The following is a 13,973-nucleotide window of genomic DNA, read 5'->3' as shown; positions in this document are numbered from 1 at the left end:
CATCACAGCACCTTCAGGTATCTCTTGGTACTGTTGATGTCAAAGTACACGACTCTACTATTAGGCAGGGGCTGTACAAATGAGATCTACAAAAGGGAATGTACCAGGAGCAAACCAGAAAAACCTCAGGGCAAAAATAGAGTTTGTCCATAAACACGTAGGCAAAGACCGGGACATTTAAAACAGCCCTCAAAGATGAGGCAAAGCTGTTTGGCCACAGTACCACAAGCTGTGCTTGGAGGAAACCAAAGACCGCATTTACCAAGAAGCAGCTGTGATTAGCTGTAAAGGATAGTCATGGAAATGGTTTTGGAGCTGCTTTGCAGTTCAAGGCTTGTGGGGATAGTTCACCATCATAGAATCCACTAGGAATTCTTCATTGAATCAGAGGGATAATGTGAGATGCTCAACCAAAAGTGGACCTTGCGACATGAGAATGACCTTTCACTGATGGGTTCTGGAATGGCCAACTCAAAGCCTGGATGTGAATTCCAATGACATGCTGTGGACTGATTTGAAACAGGCTAAACTGTTAAGACACACCTGAAACATCACACCGCTGAGAGAAATCTACAGTACATGCAGCAGTGGGAAAAACAATCTCCCAGTCGACGTCAGAGACGACTACACAGTTATTGCAAACGTGACTTGAGGGGACAAGGTACTTACTTTTTCCACAGACAGAAATGGTGTTTCAATGTTTTAATTGAATAAATTATTGTAACTCAATTTTGATTTTTACAAGTCACATTTATCTAAAGATTGTTTAAATGAAGATCAAATCCTGATATGTCTAAAGTTTAAAAAAAAAAAAAAAAAGCATTTCATGGGGTTGACTCACTTTTTCCCGACTGTATGCTTACACCCAGACCCTTTGTTTCCCATGTTTAACCCTGTCTACATTCCGTGACTTGAAATCCCACTTCTGATTTGCTTTGGCACATTGAAATTGAACATTATATTAAAGAAAGTCTGGTTAGCTTTGTTCAAGTTCAGCATTGAAAGCATAGTGCATGTCCTTGATTGTCGTTTATTTTTCTATGCCACTCACTGTAGCATTTACAAACGCAGCTGAAGCTGTCTGCATTTATGAGCCCACACTTGTCAGTTCTCCAAGATACGTGGTGTCCTTTACAAATACACTCATTTATATATGTATTGCTGTAGCACACTGAGTTAACAATATTTATAACCTGTTTGAATTTACAGCACTCAGTGTTGTGTATTTACACTGACGGCTTGAGATTCAGCTGTTAGGGTTTGCCAAAACCTAAAAATGTGGAAAGCACAAATATTTTAGCAAGAAAATTTCTATTAGTAATGGAATTATAATAAAAGTAACAGCCAATGTCATACATGTACAGGAAGCATATCCTTCCAGTGGGTGCGCTGGTGACGCTCTTGATACTTAATGAGTGGATTCACTTAGAGGCCTCATTGTCCACAATGCCTGAATCAAGTAGTGGTTAGTGACTAATGTAGTTACAGAATTATAAAGAAGCATATTGAAAGCAACATGTGAAGGAACATTTATGTCTCTGTGATCTTCACTAAATCTCAAAAATAGATCATTAAGTCAAGCAAAACAGTTGACCGAGAGAAACAATCAAAAGTGATGGTTTTAATAACATGTTTGATTAATGATTAGTATTTTCTTTTTGCGGAAATGGCACAAATTAAATAAAAGCCTGATGAAAGTTCAGGCGGTACGGTAAACATGAGGGACTTTACCATTTTACAGGCACCTTCACCTGAGTGCGTCCATCTGTCACACAATCTGACACCCCTACTACAGAACACCAAACACAAATGTCATTTTTTTATTCATTGTACAATTGGCATGTAACATTTTGACTTTCCTTTAACATATGTACTTACATTATCAACAGCCACATATACGCTCAAGCCTGAATTCTGTTCAGGTCCATCTGTAGTGCGATTCTGCAGACTTTTGAGTATCTGTATTTCTTACCACTAACAACAGAAAAAAATTGATTAAGCATCATGTCAAAAGATTATAAAAGATTGCTGCTCTATACTGTTTATGCAACTGTGCTGAATGTGCCTGTGCTCAATGGAAAACATATGCAGTACTAGAGGAGAACAGAATGGGTTTTAAAAAGTTTCTAAATGACAGCAATTTCTACTTTCATTCAATATTTGTCTTGTAGAATAGCATCCTATTCATTTTGCTACATTAGTGCATATCTAAATATACTCCCCAGTAGACTACTCTGGGTAAAATTTGTACAGTGGCAAGTAGTGAGAAGTTAAGCATAATTACACCTTTAATTGGCTAACTAGAAAGATAACAATATGCAACCTTTCGAGCCAACTCAGGCTCCTTCTTCAGGCAAGATGTAAACTTCTCACTACATCCATAATGGCTAACACGGTACAACACCCTAGTACTACAGTGGCAAGAAAAAGCATGTTTCCTCTGGGGAAATAAATGCAGTCATGTATAAGTGTGTCTTCACCCAAATTACAATTATAAACCAACACAATCTGCTTTAACTATTCAATTTTTGTATTGGTCTTGTACATATTGAATGCATCATTCAAACATTCAACAAACTAACTGGAGGCAGGAGTTTTCAAACCTGGAGTCCAAGCAATGAAACGGGTATGATGTAGACCTACTCTGACCTCAAAAACATTTTGAGTTTACTGTTCACAAGAAGCATCTGTTGATGTGAAGCATGCCTTGCAAAAAAGATCTCAAAAGATCTACAATCAGGAATTGTTGATATGCATAAAGCTAGAAAGGGCTACAAAGTAATTTCCAAGAGTTCTAGCTGCTCTCTCTAGAAATGGGCACCAGACAAGATGACTTAAAAGTAACAAAGCCGAATGTTCATTGAATTAGAAAGAACCCTAAAGTAACAGCTGAAGGCTTGAAGGAATTGCTTGAACAGGTTAACATCTCTGTTCACAAGTCTACCATACAGAAAACATTGAACAGGCATGGTGCTGCCTGAGCTGCTGCTCACCAAAAGAAAAGCAATTCTGCACGTCTTAAGTTTGCTAAAGACCTTGACACTCAACACTACTGGGAAAATGTTTTGTGGACTGATGAAACTAAGATTGAATTGTTCAGGAAGAACACACAGCAGTACATGTGGTGTAAAAAGATGCACAGCAAACATCATCTCAATGGTACAGTGGAAGGAGCATCATGATTTGGAGCTGCTTTGCTGACGCAGGGTCTGGACAGCTTGCCTTCGAGTAGGAAAATGAATTCCTAAGTTCATCAAGGAAGTTGTCCCCCGCCAGCTGAAGCTCAGTAGAAACTGGGTGATGATGCAGCAGGACAATGACCATATACACCAAGGTAAATCTACTGCAGAATGGCTTCCAAAATCACCTTTTGGAAGTGGCCCAGTCACAGCACCGTCCTTAACCCAACTGAGATATTGTGGTGAGCTGTTCACATCAGAGATCCTAAGAATATGGCTAAAGCTGAAGCAGTTTTGTAAGGAAGAAAGGATCAAAAACCTCCCTTGAAACATTGTGCAGGTCTGATTCGCAGCTACTGGACGTTCTTGGGGTTATTACTGCCGAAGGAGGTTTTAACCAGTCATCAATACCAATGACTCACTTACATTTTCTCAATAAAGATATGAAAGATTATAATTGTGTGTGTGTTATTAGCATTAGTATATTGAGCTTATCTAAACTTTGCGACTGTGATGGAGATCAGTTCACACTTCATGTCCAGTTGATGCAGAAAACCAGGTCATTCCAAAGGGTTCACATACTTTTTCTTGCCACCTTAGGTGCAATTCTAGAAATGTGCTGCCATTTTTTCTCTTTTATATGCAGGGGGTAGACAAAGTCAATCCTGGAGGGCCTTAGTGACTTCAGTTTTGATTTTTGTTCCAACCCAACTAAAAAAACAATAATTGCAAAAAAGAAAAAAAAACAAAAAACATCCATCCATTATCCAACCCGCTATATCCTAACTACAGATCTTATTTAATTTGACGGCTTGTTCTGCCATGTCAGGTTACTCATACTGTAGATTTTATCTTTTCAAGGATATCATTCAAATTATTTGTAGGATGAGCAGGTGAGAAATTCAGTCCTTCACATTTTTTCTCTTCAGATTCCTTCCAGAGATTTTATTAAACCAGATAGTTCACAATGAACACACACAGGTGTAAACAACCAATTTAGATGCCACCTTTGTCATTTGCAACTGATTGGCAAGAAAGGACCCATTAAAACAGCAAATGCAGCTTTAAAATTAAAGGGAGAGTCTTAACAAGCGAGGTGACTAAAATGAAACATAAAAATATTGCCTTAGCAGTATGACCTTCAACAGCAAGTCTGGCTTTTCATTAGGAAACGAAATTGGGGAAGAAAAAAAACCTGCAGCCACTGCGGCACTCCTGGATCAACTCTGCAGACCCATTTTAATGCAAGCAGGAAACTTTAACTAGTAATGTAGTGTCCAAAATTTCTTTACAACTTGTCACCTCTTTAGTCTTCATGGTTGAGTGGTGTGGCAGAGATCTCTTGAATGAAAATTTGTGCACTGTTCCATGACAAATATCCCAAATCCACAGGTACAAATTTGGGGAATCTACAACAGGCTTCTATCAGTTTTAACCAACAGGTTAAGAGTATCTAAAAATAAACAACAGGTCATTGTGAGGATACATTGCTTCATTCGTTCATAAATCGCTAAGACTTGTTCTTTATAAATACTCTTCACTTCCTTAATTTTTTAACTTATTAATTGGAAGTCAAATACTGAAGAGTATAAAGTGTATACATTACTAAACTGAAAAATGTCTTTACAATTAGACTTAAGATCAAAACACTAAATTATACTGTAAATTCATTGAACACAAAATAAAATGAATTAACTTCTGAAGTGCTTCTGTTTAAGAAATAGGTGTATTAACAAAATTTCTAAGTACAATGTTGTGTCTGTATATCAGGCCAATGGAGTATATGCCAAGTGTGCGTACACGGACAAAGCCGTCCCTATGACCCAAGCGGGAGTCGCAGATTGGTTGGACTGAGTTGCTATGTGCATCAAACTACATGATTTATTAAAGTAGGCTACGACTACCCTGTCTCACTAAGTTTACAGTAAGGAGGTCAGCACTTGCTGGAAATGTTGTGTAATGTTGACATGGCCTTAAGAAATCTGATCCATCACTGTCTCCATCTCGCCTGCACTGTTTTTATGGGTTTTTTTTTTTTTTTTTACCTGCTTTGCAAAATTAAATTGTAGTGTCATGAATATAGAAGCAAATCACTTCAACAATTCATACACTTGAACTCAACAACCAGCTCTGCACTGCTCTAGGACTGATCTGACACATCACAACATGCCAAACACTACAGGAATTGGGAGTGTGAACAATGCATTTAAACATATCTTCTGATCAGAAAGGAAGGCCACTGGATATTATTGAAAAGTAACCTGTTTTGTTTGCTTAAGAATCATTATGACATGTGCTGCAAAAAAAAAAAAAAAAATTCAATTATATATATATATATTATAAACTTATCTCATTACTGCCTCCATACTTGTTTGAAGTGTAGCCCCACTTGAAGTCTTTGCTATTTATATAGCACAGGTTATTTGAAGTGGGTATTCTCTGCAGGTGCTGAAAGTATTTCATGACATATTGAAACTACACTCCATATGCTAAATGTTTTAAGTCATGGCTTGAGTGACTATTTTAAGAAACATTTAAATGAATTGTGTTTCAGAATGCTGTTGCATGAAGGGTTGAAAGTGAAGCTTCCATCACCCTCAGCAGGTGTACATGCTTGCAAATGTAAAATGATAAACATACAGGAAATATAACAGACAAATGCATTCATTATATGAAGTAGCACAACCATTTTTCCTAAATTCCCCCACAATAAATTACCAAACGAAATAGCCTCCGACAGTCTAAATGGTTCCTTTCATATGAAGACATTTTTGTATACTTACTACTTGAACATGTCTGCTTCAGTGTGATGCATCAAAACCAAAATGGAATTGTTCTGTGACTTTTCTTATCCTTTGTCAAAAAAGTGTTATATATTACACACACACACATTATATATTTAAAAAAAAAAAAAAAAAACAGTACAAAGGCAAGCCGATTAAAGCAGGCATTTCTGGTGATGCTTCAACCAAAGAATTTTATTTATTTTTTATTTGAATTTAAAGGCAACTTAAGCCTCATCTTGGACAGTTAATGCAAATAGACTATTTGCAGTCTGTTCTCACCTCACTCCAAGTCATTTAGCCTGCCCTTTAAATGTAACATTCTGAAGAGAAATGTCCACATTCAAGTAACATTTGAGGACCACTTATTTACTGCACTATATATTCTTCTTTTGATTGCATTTGCACCTTCATCAATTAACCATTCTGCTACTCACCACTCCCTTTAAACAAAACTTAAAACATGATAATGGAAGCTCTGGTAGTAGCAGCACATAAAAGTAAAGTGTTTCTTTTAAAAACATGGATGGACTCTATGTAGCTCAATTTTTATGGGCTTCTTGGAAAATAATAAAAAAAAAAAGTTCATGTGCAAACAAATGCCACACACACTGAGGTCATTCTGGTTAAACTCCATGGAAATGAGAGAGGCAGTGCATCACTAGTGGAGGAAATTACGGTGGAAGTTCATGTCAAAGAGGTCTGAAATTGCACTTTTGCCCACTTCAGCTCTTGCATGTTTAAAAGCTGTGAAGTTGTTTCATGGAACTGGAGTAACAGATGTCATGATCACTCCTTGATCTAAAAGAAAAAAAAAACAAAGTAAGATTCTTAGTCATATTACTACATTTACAACAAGTCATTGCTTCCAATATAAAAGTGCTATTCTGTCCTGTAAGACTTTATGGTTTCTACTTAATGCTCACTTTACAGAAAAATGACTAATTATGAGCACTTAAGAAACTCAGAATCTACTTTTTCACACATATTAGTTAAAACTTGCAGAACATCTGCAAAAAGATATCCTTATTGTCTTTAATTATCGTTGCTAACAAAGTGCTTTAACAAAATATCGCTCCCTTCCCAAGTTCCAAAGTGCATGTAAGAGCCATTTTCCTTGTTCTATAAGACTCATGAATATTTCTTAGATGACAATGCATAAATAACGGGAAGTTCCTATAACCCCCGTAAATAGATTCGCAGTGGTATATTCTTACCATTTCTAACAGCTTGGAGTAAACATTATTAGTCATTCAGCTAGTGATAGCCTTGCCTTGTATAAGGTGCAGTGGCATACGGTTTTTAACCGTGATCGCACGTCACCGGGCACTTGCACTGTGCCAACCGGCTTACGAGCCTTTTGAGTTTGAAGCAAATATGGACTTAACAGCACTTAATTTATGTGTTGTGCCGTACGTAAAGCATACAGAAGAAGCTAAGAACCTTTAAGTAGAGAAAAAGAAATTAACCTTTAAGTAGAGAAGAAGAAACGTGACCGCACGTAACAGTACTCGATGGCCTACGGGCTCTTTGAATGTGAGAAATAACAAGTAAAGAAAACTTGTTCACTTAAGTACCGCACCGTACGCCAAGGCGTACAGAAGAAGAAATTAAGAACCTTTAAGTATAGAAATAGCTTTAGTTAAGTTTAAAGAAGATACTTTTTTCCTTTTTTTTTGCCTTTTATTCTACATGTGTAACTATTTTTTTCTTTTATTCTTGTGTGGACTATTTGCTTTTACCTTTCACTAAATACCTTTAAAACGAACTCTTGGACTCTGAGAATTCTTTTGACACGCGTCTTACCCGTGCCTGATGACACCTTATATATTTCAGCAGCTACTGTGCACATTTCTGGCATCAGCTAAATTATACCATGAGATAAAGGGCATGTGAGGTTTTAAAACATAAATTTAGCTAATGAACACAGTTACCAATACCAATACCATTTGGCACAGTGTGAAGAAGCAATTGCCCACCCCCCAACCAAATTAATGTTGGCTAATGTCAAAGGCTTGACTCAAATCATCAGAATCAGGTTGTAACTTTTTTAAGAATTAGGTTAATGAATTTTGTGTTTCTAAATGCTATTTGCACAGTGGGTTAAAAGTGAAGCTTCTAAGTGTCTCAGCAGGGGTAAATGTACAAATATTCAACAAATACATATCATAATCAAAGTCCTCAAGTTATCAGAAAGCAACTTGCTGATCTCAGAATTGGCTTTGTAGGGAATCTCCCTTGAAGGGGTTGGCTTGATAAAATTCCTCCCAGGGCAAAGAGTAAAAATTAGCTGGAAAGATCTTTTATAAGTGTCCAAAGAACTGCAGGCTTCTCTTGCTCCAGCAAAGGTTAGTGTTCATGACTGCACAGTTTCAAAGAAAGGGACAAAAATGGTTTTCATTGGAGAGCAGAAATGCGGAAACCAATGCTAATCCAGAAAATCAAATGCTGCGGGTCTTTTGGGAGAATGTCCTAATATGAGAATACTGCAACTATTTGGACAGCGTGCTTTATGTCTGGTATAAAGCAGACAGTATTCAATTCTAAGAAAATCATACCAATGATCAAACAAGATGGTGGGTAGTGTGATGGTATGGGATGCTTTCTGCCTCAGGACCCGACTGATTGGCCATAATGCTATAACTAAAGGAACAATGAATTCTGCACTGTTTTCACGAAATTCTTACAGCAAGACAATAAATACAAAAAGTTGATTTACTGTGTGTGTGTCTCAGATGGTATTGTTGCATGGGGGTGGTGGAATATGGAGCTCATCTTAACTGACAAGACATTCATCAAAAAGAACTGAACTTCAGTAAATCACGGACTGACACTTTAAAACACCCACACAAATTGCTCCATAAACTCTCTTCTTTCCAGTGCCTTACGTCTTTTTAGTAAGTAATATCAGAGAGAACTCAAAAAGGGTAGGGCTTTGTGTATACATCATGTAACAGTTTTAAGGAAAACAAAAAGTACTAACAAACTGCTAGAAGTAGTTAGCAAAGAATTTGCTTTCAAATGATGTACACATTTTAGAATTTGTGTGTATGTTTTAACCTGTCTTTTTTATTTCTTTGTCTGTACAGTCGATTCCGGTTAATTGGACCACCGGTTAATCGGACCAGCCGCTTATTCGGACAGAATCCTAAAGAATCGAAACAGATCATACTACATAAGCCTAATATCGTTCGCTTATTTGGACCAAAATTCCGTTTAATCGGACCAAAGAACGTGACAGAGAATAAGAAAAAGAAGCCACAAGTCGCTCGCGGAAAGCGGGTCAGCGACATCGGGAGGGTCCCTGGGCTCCCCAGGAGAATTTATGCTTTTATCAAAGGTCAAGTGCAGTGCGTCAGATCACACTAGACAAGTTCTTCAAACGTTGACTGGAATTTGGTAATGTAAGCTTTTTTATTGTGCTTCGCATGCTGAGTGTCGTGTAGATTGTTTTGAAGAATTTGTAGATTTCTTTTTCAATAAACAAAGTTGTAAGCAACCGTACATGTACATGTACGTAGTTCTTGTTTGTACGTTCGCCATACGTGTGTGCAGCACAATAAAAGTCATATTAACATTTTAATATGTTACTTATAGCACGTCCCGTCTTGGTTGCTCATGTATAGGGCATGTTCGTGTAAAAGGACCAGCCAGTTATTAGGACCAAAATGATCGCGTCCCGATGTGGTCTGATTAACAGGAATCGACTGTAATTGGATGCAACTGAGAAGGCAAATTCCATGTTTTACAGTGTAAAACTGGCTAAATAAAAACCTTGAACTTTTGTACTAAACGCATACACTTTAGAATATTAAAAAAAAAAAAAAAAAAAAAAAAAAAGGAAAACTGAAGTTTTAGACTGGCCTGATCAAAGTCAAGAGATAGAGGCTAACAATTCCTCCACGGTGAAGACTGGTACTGAATACAGGAAGTGTTTGGTTAACAACTAGTTAAGTGCAGACAGACAATTTTTTTCTCACAAGTGTTAATTAGTGTTGTATACCTTTGTTAATTCAATAAATGAACAAAGTTTAAAAATGTTTTGTTTATTCAGATGCCCTTTATGAAATGTTAGTATTTGCTTGAAGTCTTGAAACCTTTCAGTGTCAAAAATTTGCAAAACCACTGAGATTTAGGATGGGACAAATATATGTTCCTGGCAGGGTATGTCTTAAAAAGCAGATTAATGAGTGAAAATAGGAAGACTCAGTCTAAAAGGACCAAACCTAGGTAAACAAAAATGACAATGAAATGGTCTACTTTCGTATTTCCTTTACATGGGTCTACCCAAACCTATTCAAGACTTTACCTCTGTGACAACACCTGCAGCAATGGTGGATCCAACGTAACGTAGCATGAAGCGACCCAGTTCTTTGAAATCTTTATAAAGTTCAAGTGCAACCGGTCTTTGGGTCTGAATTTCTACCAAGGCATTCTGCCCTTTAGTCAGGCATCTGGGGAGGGAAAAAAAACTAATTCAATTTTATGTATTACAATAGAATATTTCAAATAAAGTGTGGTGAGAAAGGAGTTTTGTTCATATCTAAAATTCTTAAAAAGATAACCTAATAATAATAATGTAACTAGCACTGCTATATGAGAAATACAGTTTGAGGGAAAAAAAAAAAAAAAAAGTTTGGGAACCCCTCTCAGCCTGCATAATATTTGACTCTCCTTTCAACAAAAAAACAGTGGTATGTCTTTCATTTCCTAGGATCATCTGAGTACTGCAGGGTTTTCCGAACAAATATTTTTAGTGACGCAGTATTTGATTGTATGAAATTAAATCAAATATGAAAAACTGGCTGTGCAAAAATGTGGGTCCCCTTGTAATTTTGCTGATTTGAATGCCTGTCACTGCTCAATGCTGATTACTTGCAACACCAAATTGGTTGGATGAGCTCATTAAGCCTTGAACTTCATAGACAGGTGTGTCCAATCATGAGATGTAAAGGTATTTAAGGTGGTCAATTGCAAGTTGTGCTTCCTTCCCTTTGACTCTCCTCTGAGGAGTGACAGCATGGGATCCTCAAAGCAACTCTCCAAAGATCTGAAAACAAAGATTGTTCAGTCTCCTGGTTTAGGGGAAGGCTACAAAAAGCCATCTCAGAGGTTTAAACTGTCAGTTTCAACTGTAAGGAATGGAATCAGGAAATGGAAGGCCACAGGCACAGTTGCTGTTAAACCCAGCAGGTCTGGCAGGCCGAGAAAAAATACAGGAGCGGCATATGAGCAGGATTGTGAGAATGGTTACAGACAACACACAGATCACCTCCAAAGACCTGCAAGAACATCTTGCTGCAGATGGTGTATCTGTATATTGTTCTACAATTCAGTGCAATTTGCACAAAGAACATCTGTATGGCAGGGTGATGAGAAAGAAGCCCTTTCTGCACTCACACCACAAACAGTCGCTTGTTGTAAGCCAATGCTCATTTCGACAAGCCAGATTCATTTTGGTACAAAGTGCTTTGGACTGATGAGACAAAAATTGAGTTATTTGATCAGAACAAAAAGCACTTTGCACGGCGGAAGAAGAACACCGCATTTCAAGAAAAACACCTGCTACCTACTGTCAAATTTGGTGGAGGTTCCATCATGCTGTGGGGCTGTGTGGCTAGTTCATGGACTGGGGCCCTTGTTAAAGTTGAGGGTCGGATGAATTCAACCCAATATCAACAAATTCTTCAGGATAACGTTCAAGGATCAGTCACAAAGTTGAACTTATGCAGGGGTTGGATATTCCAATAAGACAATGACCCAAAACACAGTTCGAAATCTACAAAGGAATTCATGCAGAGGGAGAAGTACAATGTTCTGGAATGGCTATCACAGTCCCCTGACTTGAATATCATCGAAAATCTATGGGATGATTTGAAGCAGGCTGTCCATCAAATTGAACTGGAGAGATTTTGTATGAAGAATGGTCAACAATACCTCCATCCAGAATCCAGACACTCATCAAAGGCTATAGGAGGACAGCGTCTAGAGGCGCCTGTTAGATTTACAAAAGGAGGCTCAACTAAGTATTGATGTCATATCTCTGTTGGGATGCCCACATCTATGCACCTGTCTAATATTGTTATGATGCATATTGCATATTTTCTGTTAATCCAATAAACTTAATGTCACTGTTGAAAACCTGCTGTTTCCATAAGGCATGTCATATATTAAAAGGAAGTTACTACTTTGAAAGCTCAGCCAATGATAAACAAAAATGCAAAGAATTAAGAGGGGTTCCCACACTTTTTTCATGACTGTGTATTTCTTTCTTTCTAAAGACAATGAAACATCACTTTACAACAGTACTTTCAATAATGTATTGCATGGTATCACAACAGAGTATAAAATTAAAAGTGAAAATAATCAAACAATGTCATTATTTACATGCTCTAGGTTTACTGAATTGCTCAAGTCAGCACTACAAACTAAATTTAATCCCTTCTCAATAAATAAATAAAAGTCAATAAACCCAATGCGCACTTAATGTATCCAAATCATATCTTCCAATTCTTCTAGGGACTCCACCTACTCCCTCCTCATTAATTAATCAAGAGGCGCCACACCCAAGGCACACTTGAGGTGTTTAAGAATGGCTGCCAACTGTGCTCACAGCTGCTGTGTCCATCCTGCTTTACTACAGATCACAATTACCTCTGACTAAGTTGACTGCAAAGGACAGCTGGTGGATACACTTCTGCTGCAGCACTAAATAAAACATACTAATATGATGTCAGTATACTTGTCAATTAATCCTCACTTACAGTGCCTTGGTAATTGGCCAATTTAGACATTTACTATAAAGTATTTCTATGCAACTTTAACACTTGTATTTGTTACAGAATTCCTGTTATATTTAAACTCTTACATAATGGCACACCTTTCTATTTAAACAAGGCAATGAAGAAGCTGAGCCTTTATATAAACCTCTACAACACACTTCATTCAAGTCAAGGTCACTGGGCACCAGAGCCAGCCATAGAAGTATATGGCTAGACTCAAGCAAAGAAGGAAACAACCCTGCATGGTGAGCCAGTCCACATATTTGTCAAATATTCTCAGAAGAAAACTGGCATAATGCAGCTCCGCAAATGTGGAAACAGGGAGGCTAACAAATGCATTGACAACAGAGAAATACCAAGTTTATATATGTTTCAATGTCTAGTGTGTTAGGGAAGACTGTAAACACTGAAAATAAGCACAGTTTTATCATCAAAGACTAATAAAATATATCGCTGACTGGTGTACCCCTTTCTGGGTAAAACACCAACCTTGAAACCAGTGAAATTAAAAACGGATCTGGCACGACTTACTAACCTTTTAAGTCCAGTTTTAGGGTAAGTGACAACACAGATAGCCCAGAATACATATTATGACAGATGTCTAGACACACTTTATATCTGATTTCCAGTTCATCTTTTACATACTCGTATTAACTATCTATCTATCTATCTAAGTACCACTTATATGTAATATTAATTGCAATCAAGAGTTATACTTTTGCCAGTTTTCATTCTTAAATGTTAGAGGAAAGTTGACAATTTTAATGTTGGGTTTCAGTAGTGCTAAAGGAATACCCCACCCAAAAATTATTAAATAACTTGCATGTTACTTGCCCTATGTAGTTTGTAGTGGTGACGGACAAAAAATGTTTAATCTCATATTTTAGTTGAGAAAAAACAAAGTTTCTGATAGATTAGGAGCCAATGGTGATCAATGCTATATAACAGCAAACAATATCAAAAAAGTCTATGAAAGGAATCTCATGTTACTCATGTCATGTCATCCAGTTATACAATCACAGCATGTAAAACGCATATATTTCTTGCTGAAACTCTTAAATACATAACTCCAGCAAATGAAAATACGTTGTAGTTCAGAAACAGGAAACACAGTCACATGGGATTGGTCCTTTGAGATGAAGGCCCATCTCTCCCTCTCATTTATTGGTCAAAAGTCCTGTGTTCAATTCAAAAGAGTGTCCACTAGTAAAAGGGCCTCCCATTTGTTA

At 37.3% G+C, this 13,973-nt stretch overlaps 1 protein-coding gene across 2 annotated transcripts in view; it reads right to left on the bottom strand.

Moving 5' to 3' along the window:
* Positions 1-6,093: 6,093 nt before the first annotated feature.
* Positions 6,094-13,973, bottom strand: part of hbs1l (HBS1-like translational GTPase) — a 126,528-nt gene continuing 118,648 nt past the window's right edge. For both annotated transcript variants that reach the window (XM_028820125.2, XM_028820126.2), the window contains exons 17-18: positions 10,272-10,416; positions 6,094-6,763 (exon numbers count right to left, since the gene is read on the bottom strand). In XM_028820125.2, the coding sequence (XP_028675958.1) occupies positions 6,752-6,763; positions 10,272-10,416 (157 nt within the window). In that variant the 3' untranslated portion in view covers positions 6,094-6,751. The remainder of the gene's footprint in view (positions 6,764-10,271; positions 10,417-13,973) is intronic.

Source organism: Erpetoichthys calabaricus, chromosome 15 (assembly GCF_900747795.2).
Source record: "Erpetoichthys calabaricus chromosome 15, fErpCal1.3, whole genome shotgun sequence".
Classification (NCBI taxonomy): Eukaryota; Metazoa; Chordata; class Cladistia; order Polypteriformes; family Polypteridae; genus Erpetoichthys; species Erpetoichthys calabaricus.
This window is presented reverse-complemented; position numbering and strand designations above follow the sequence as displayed.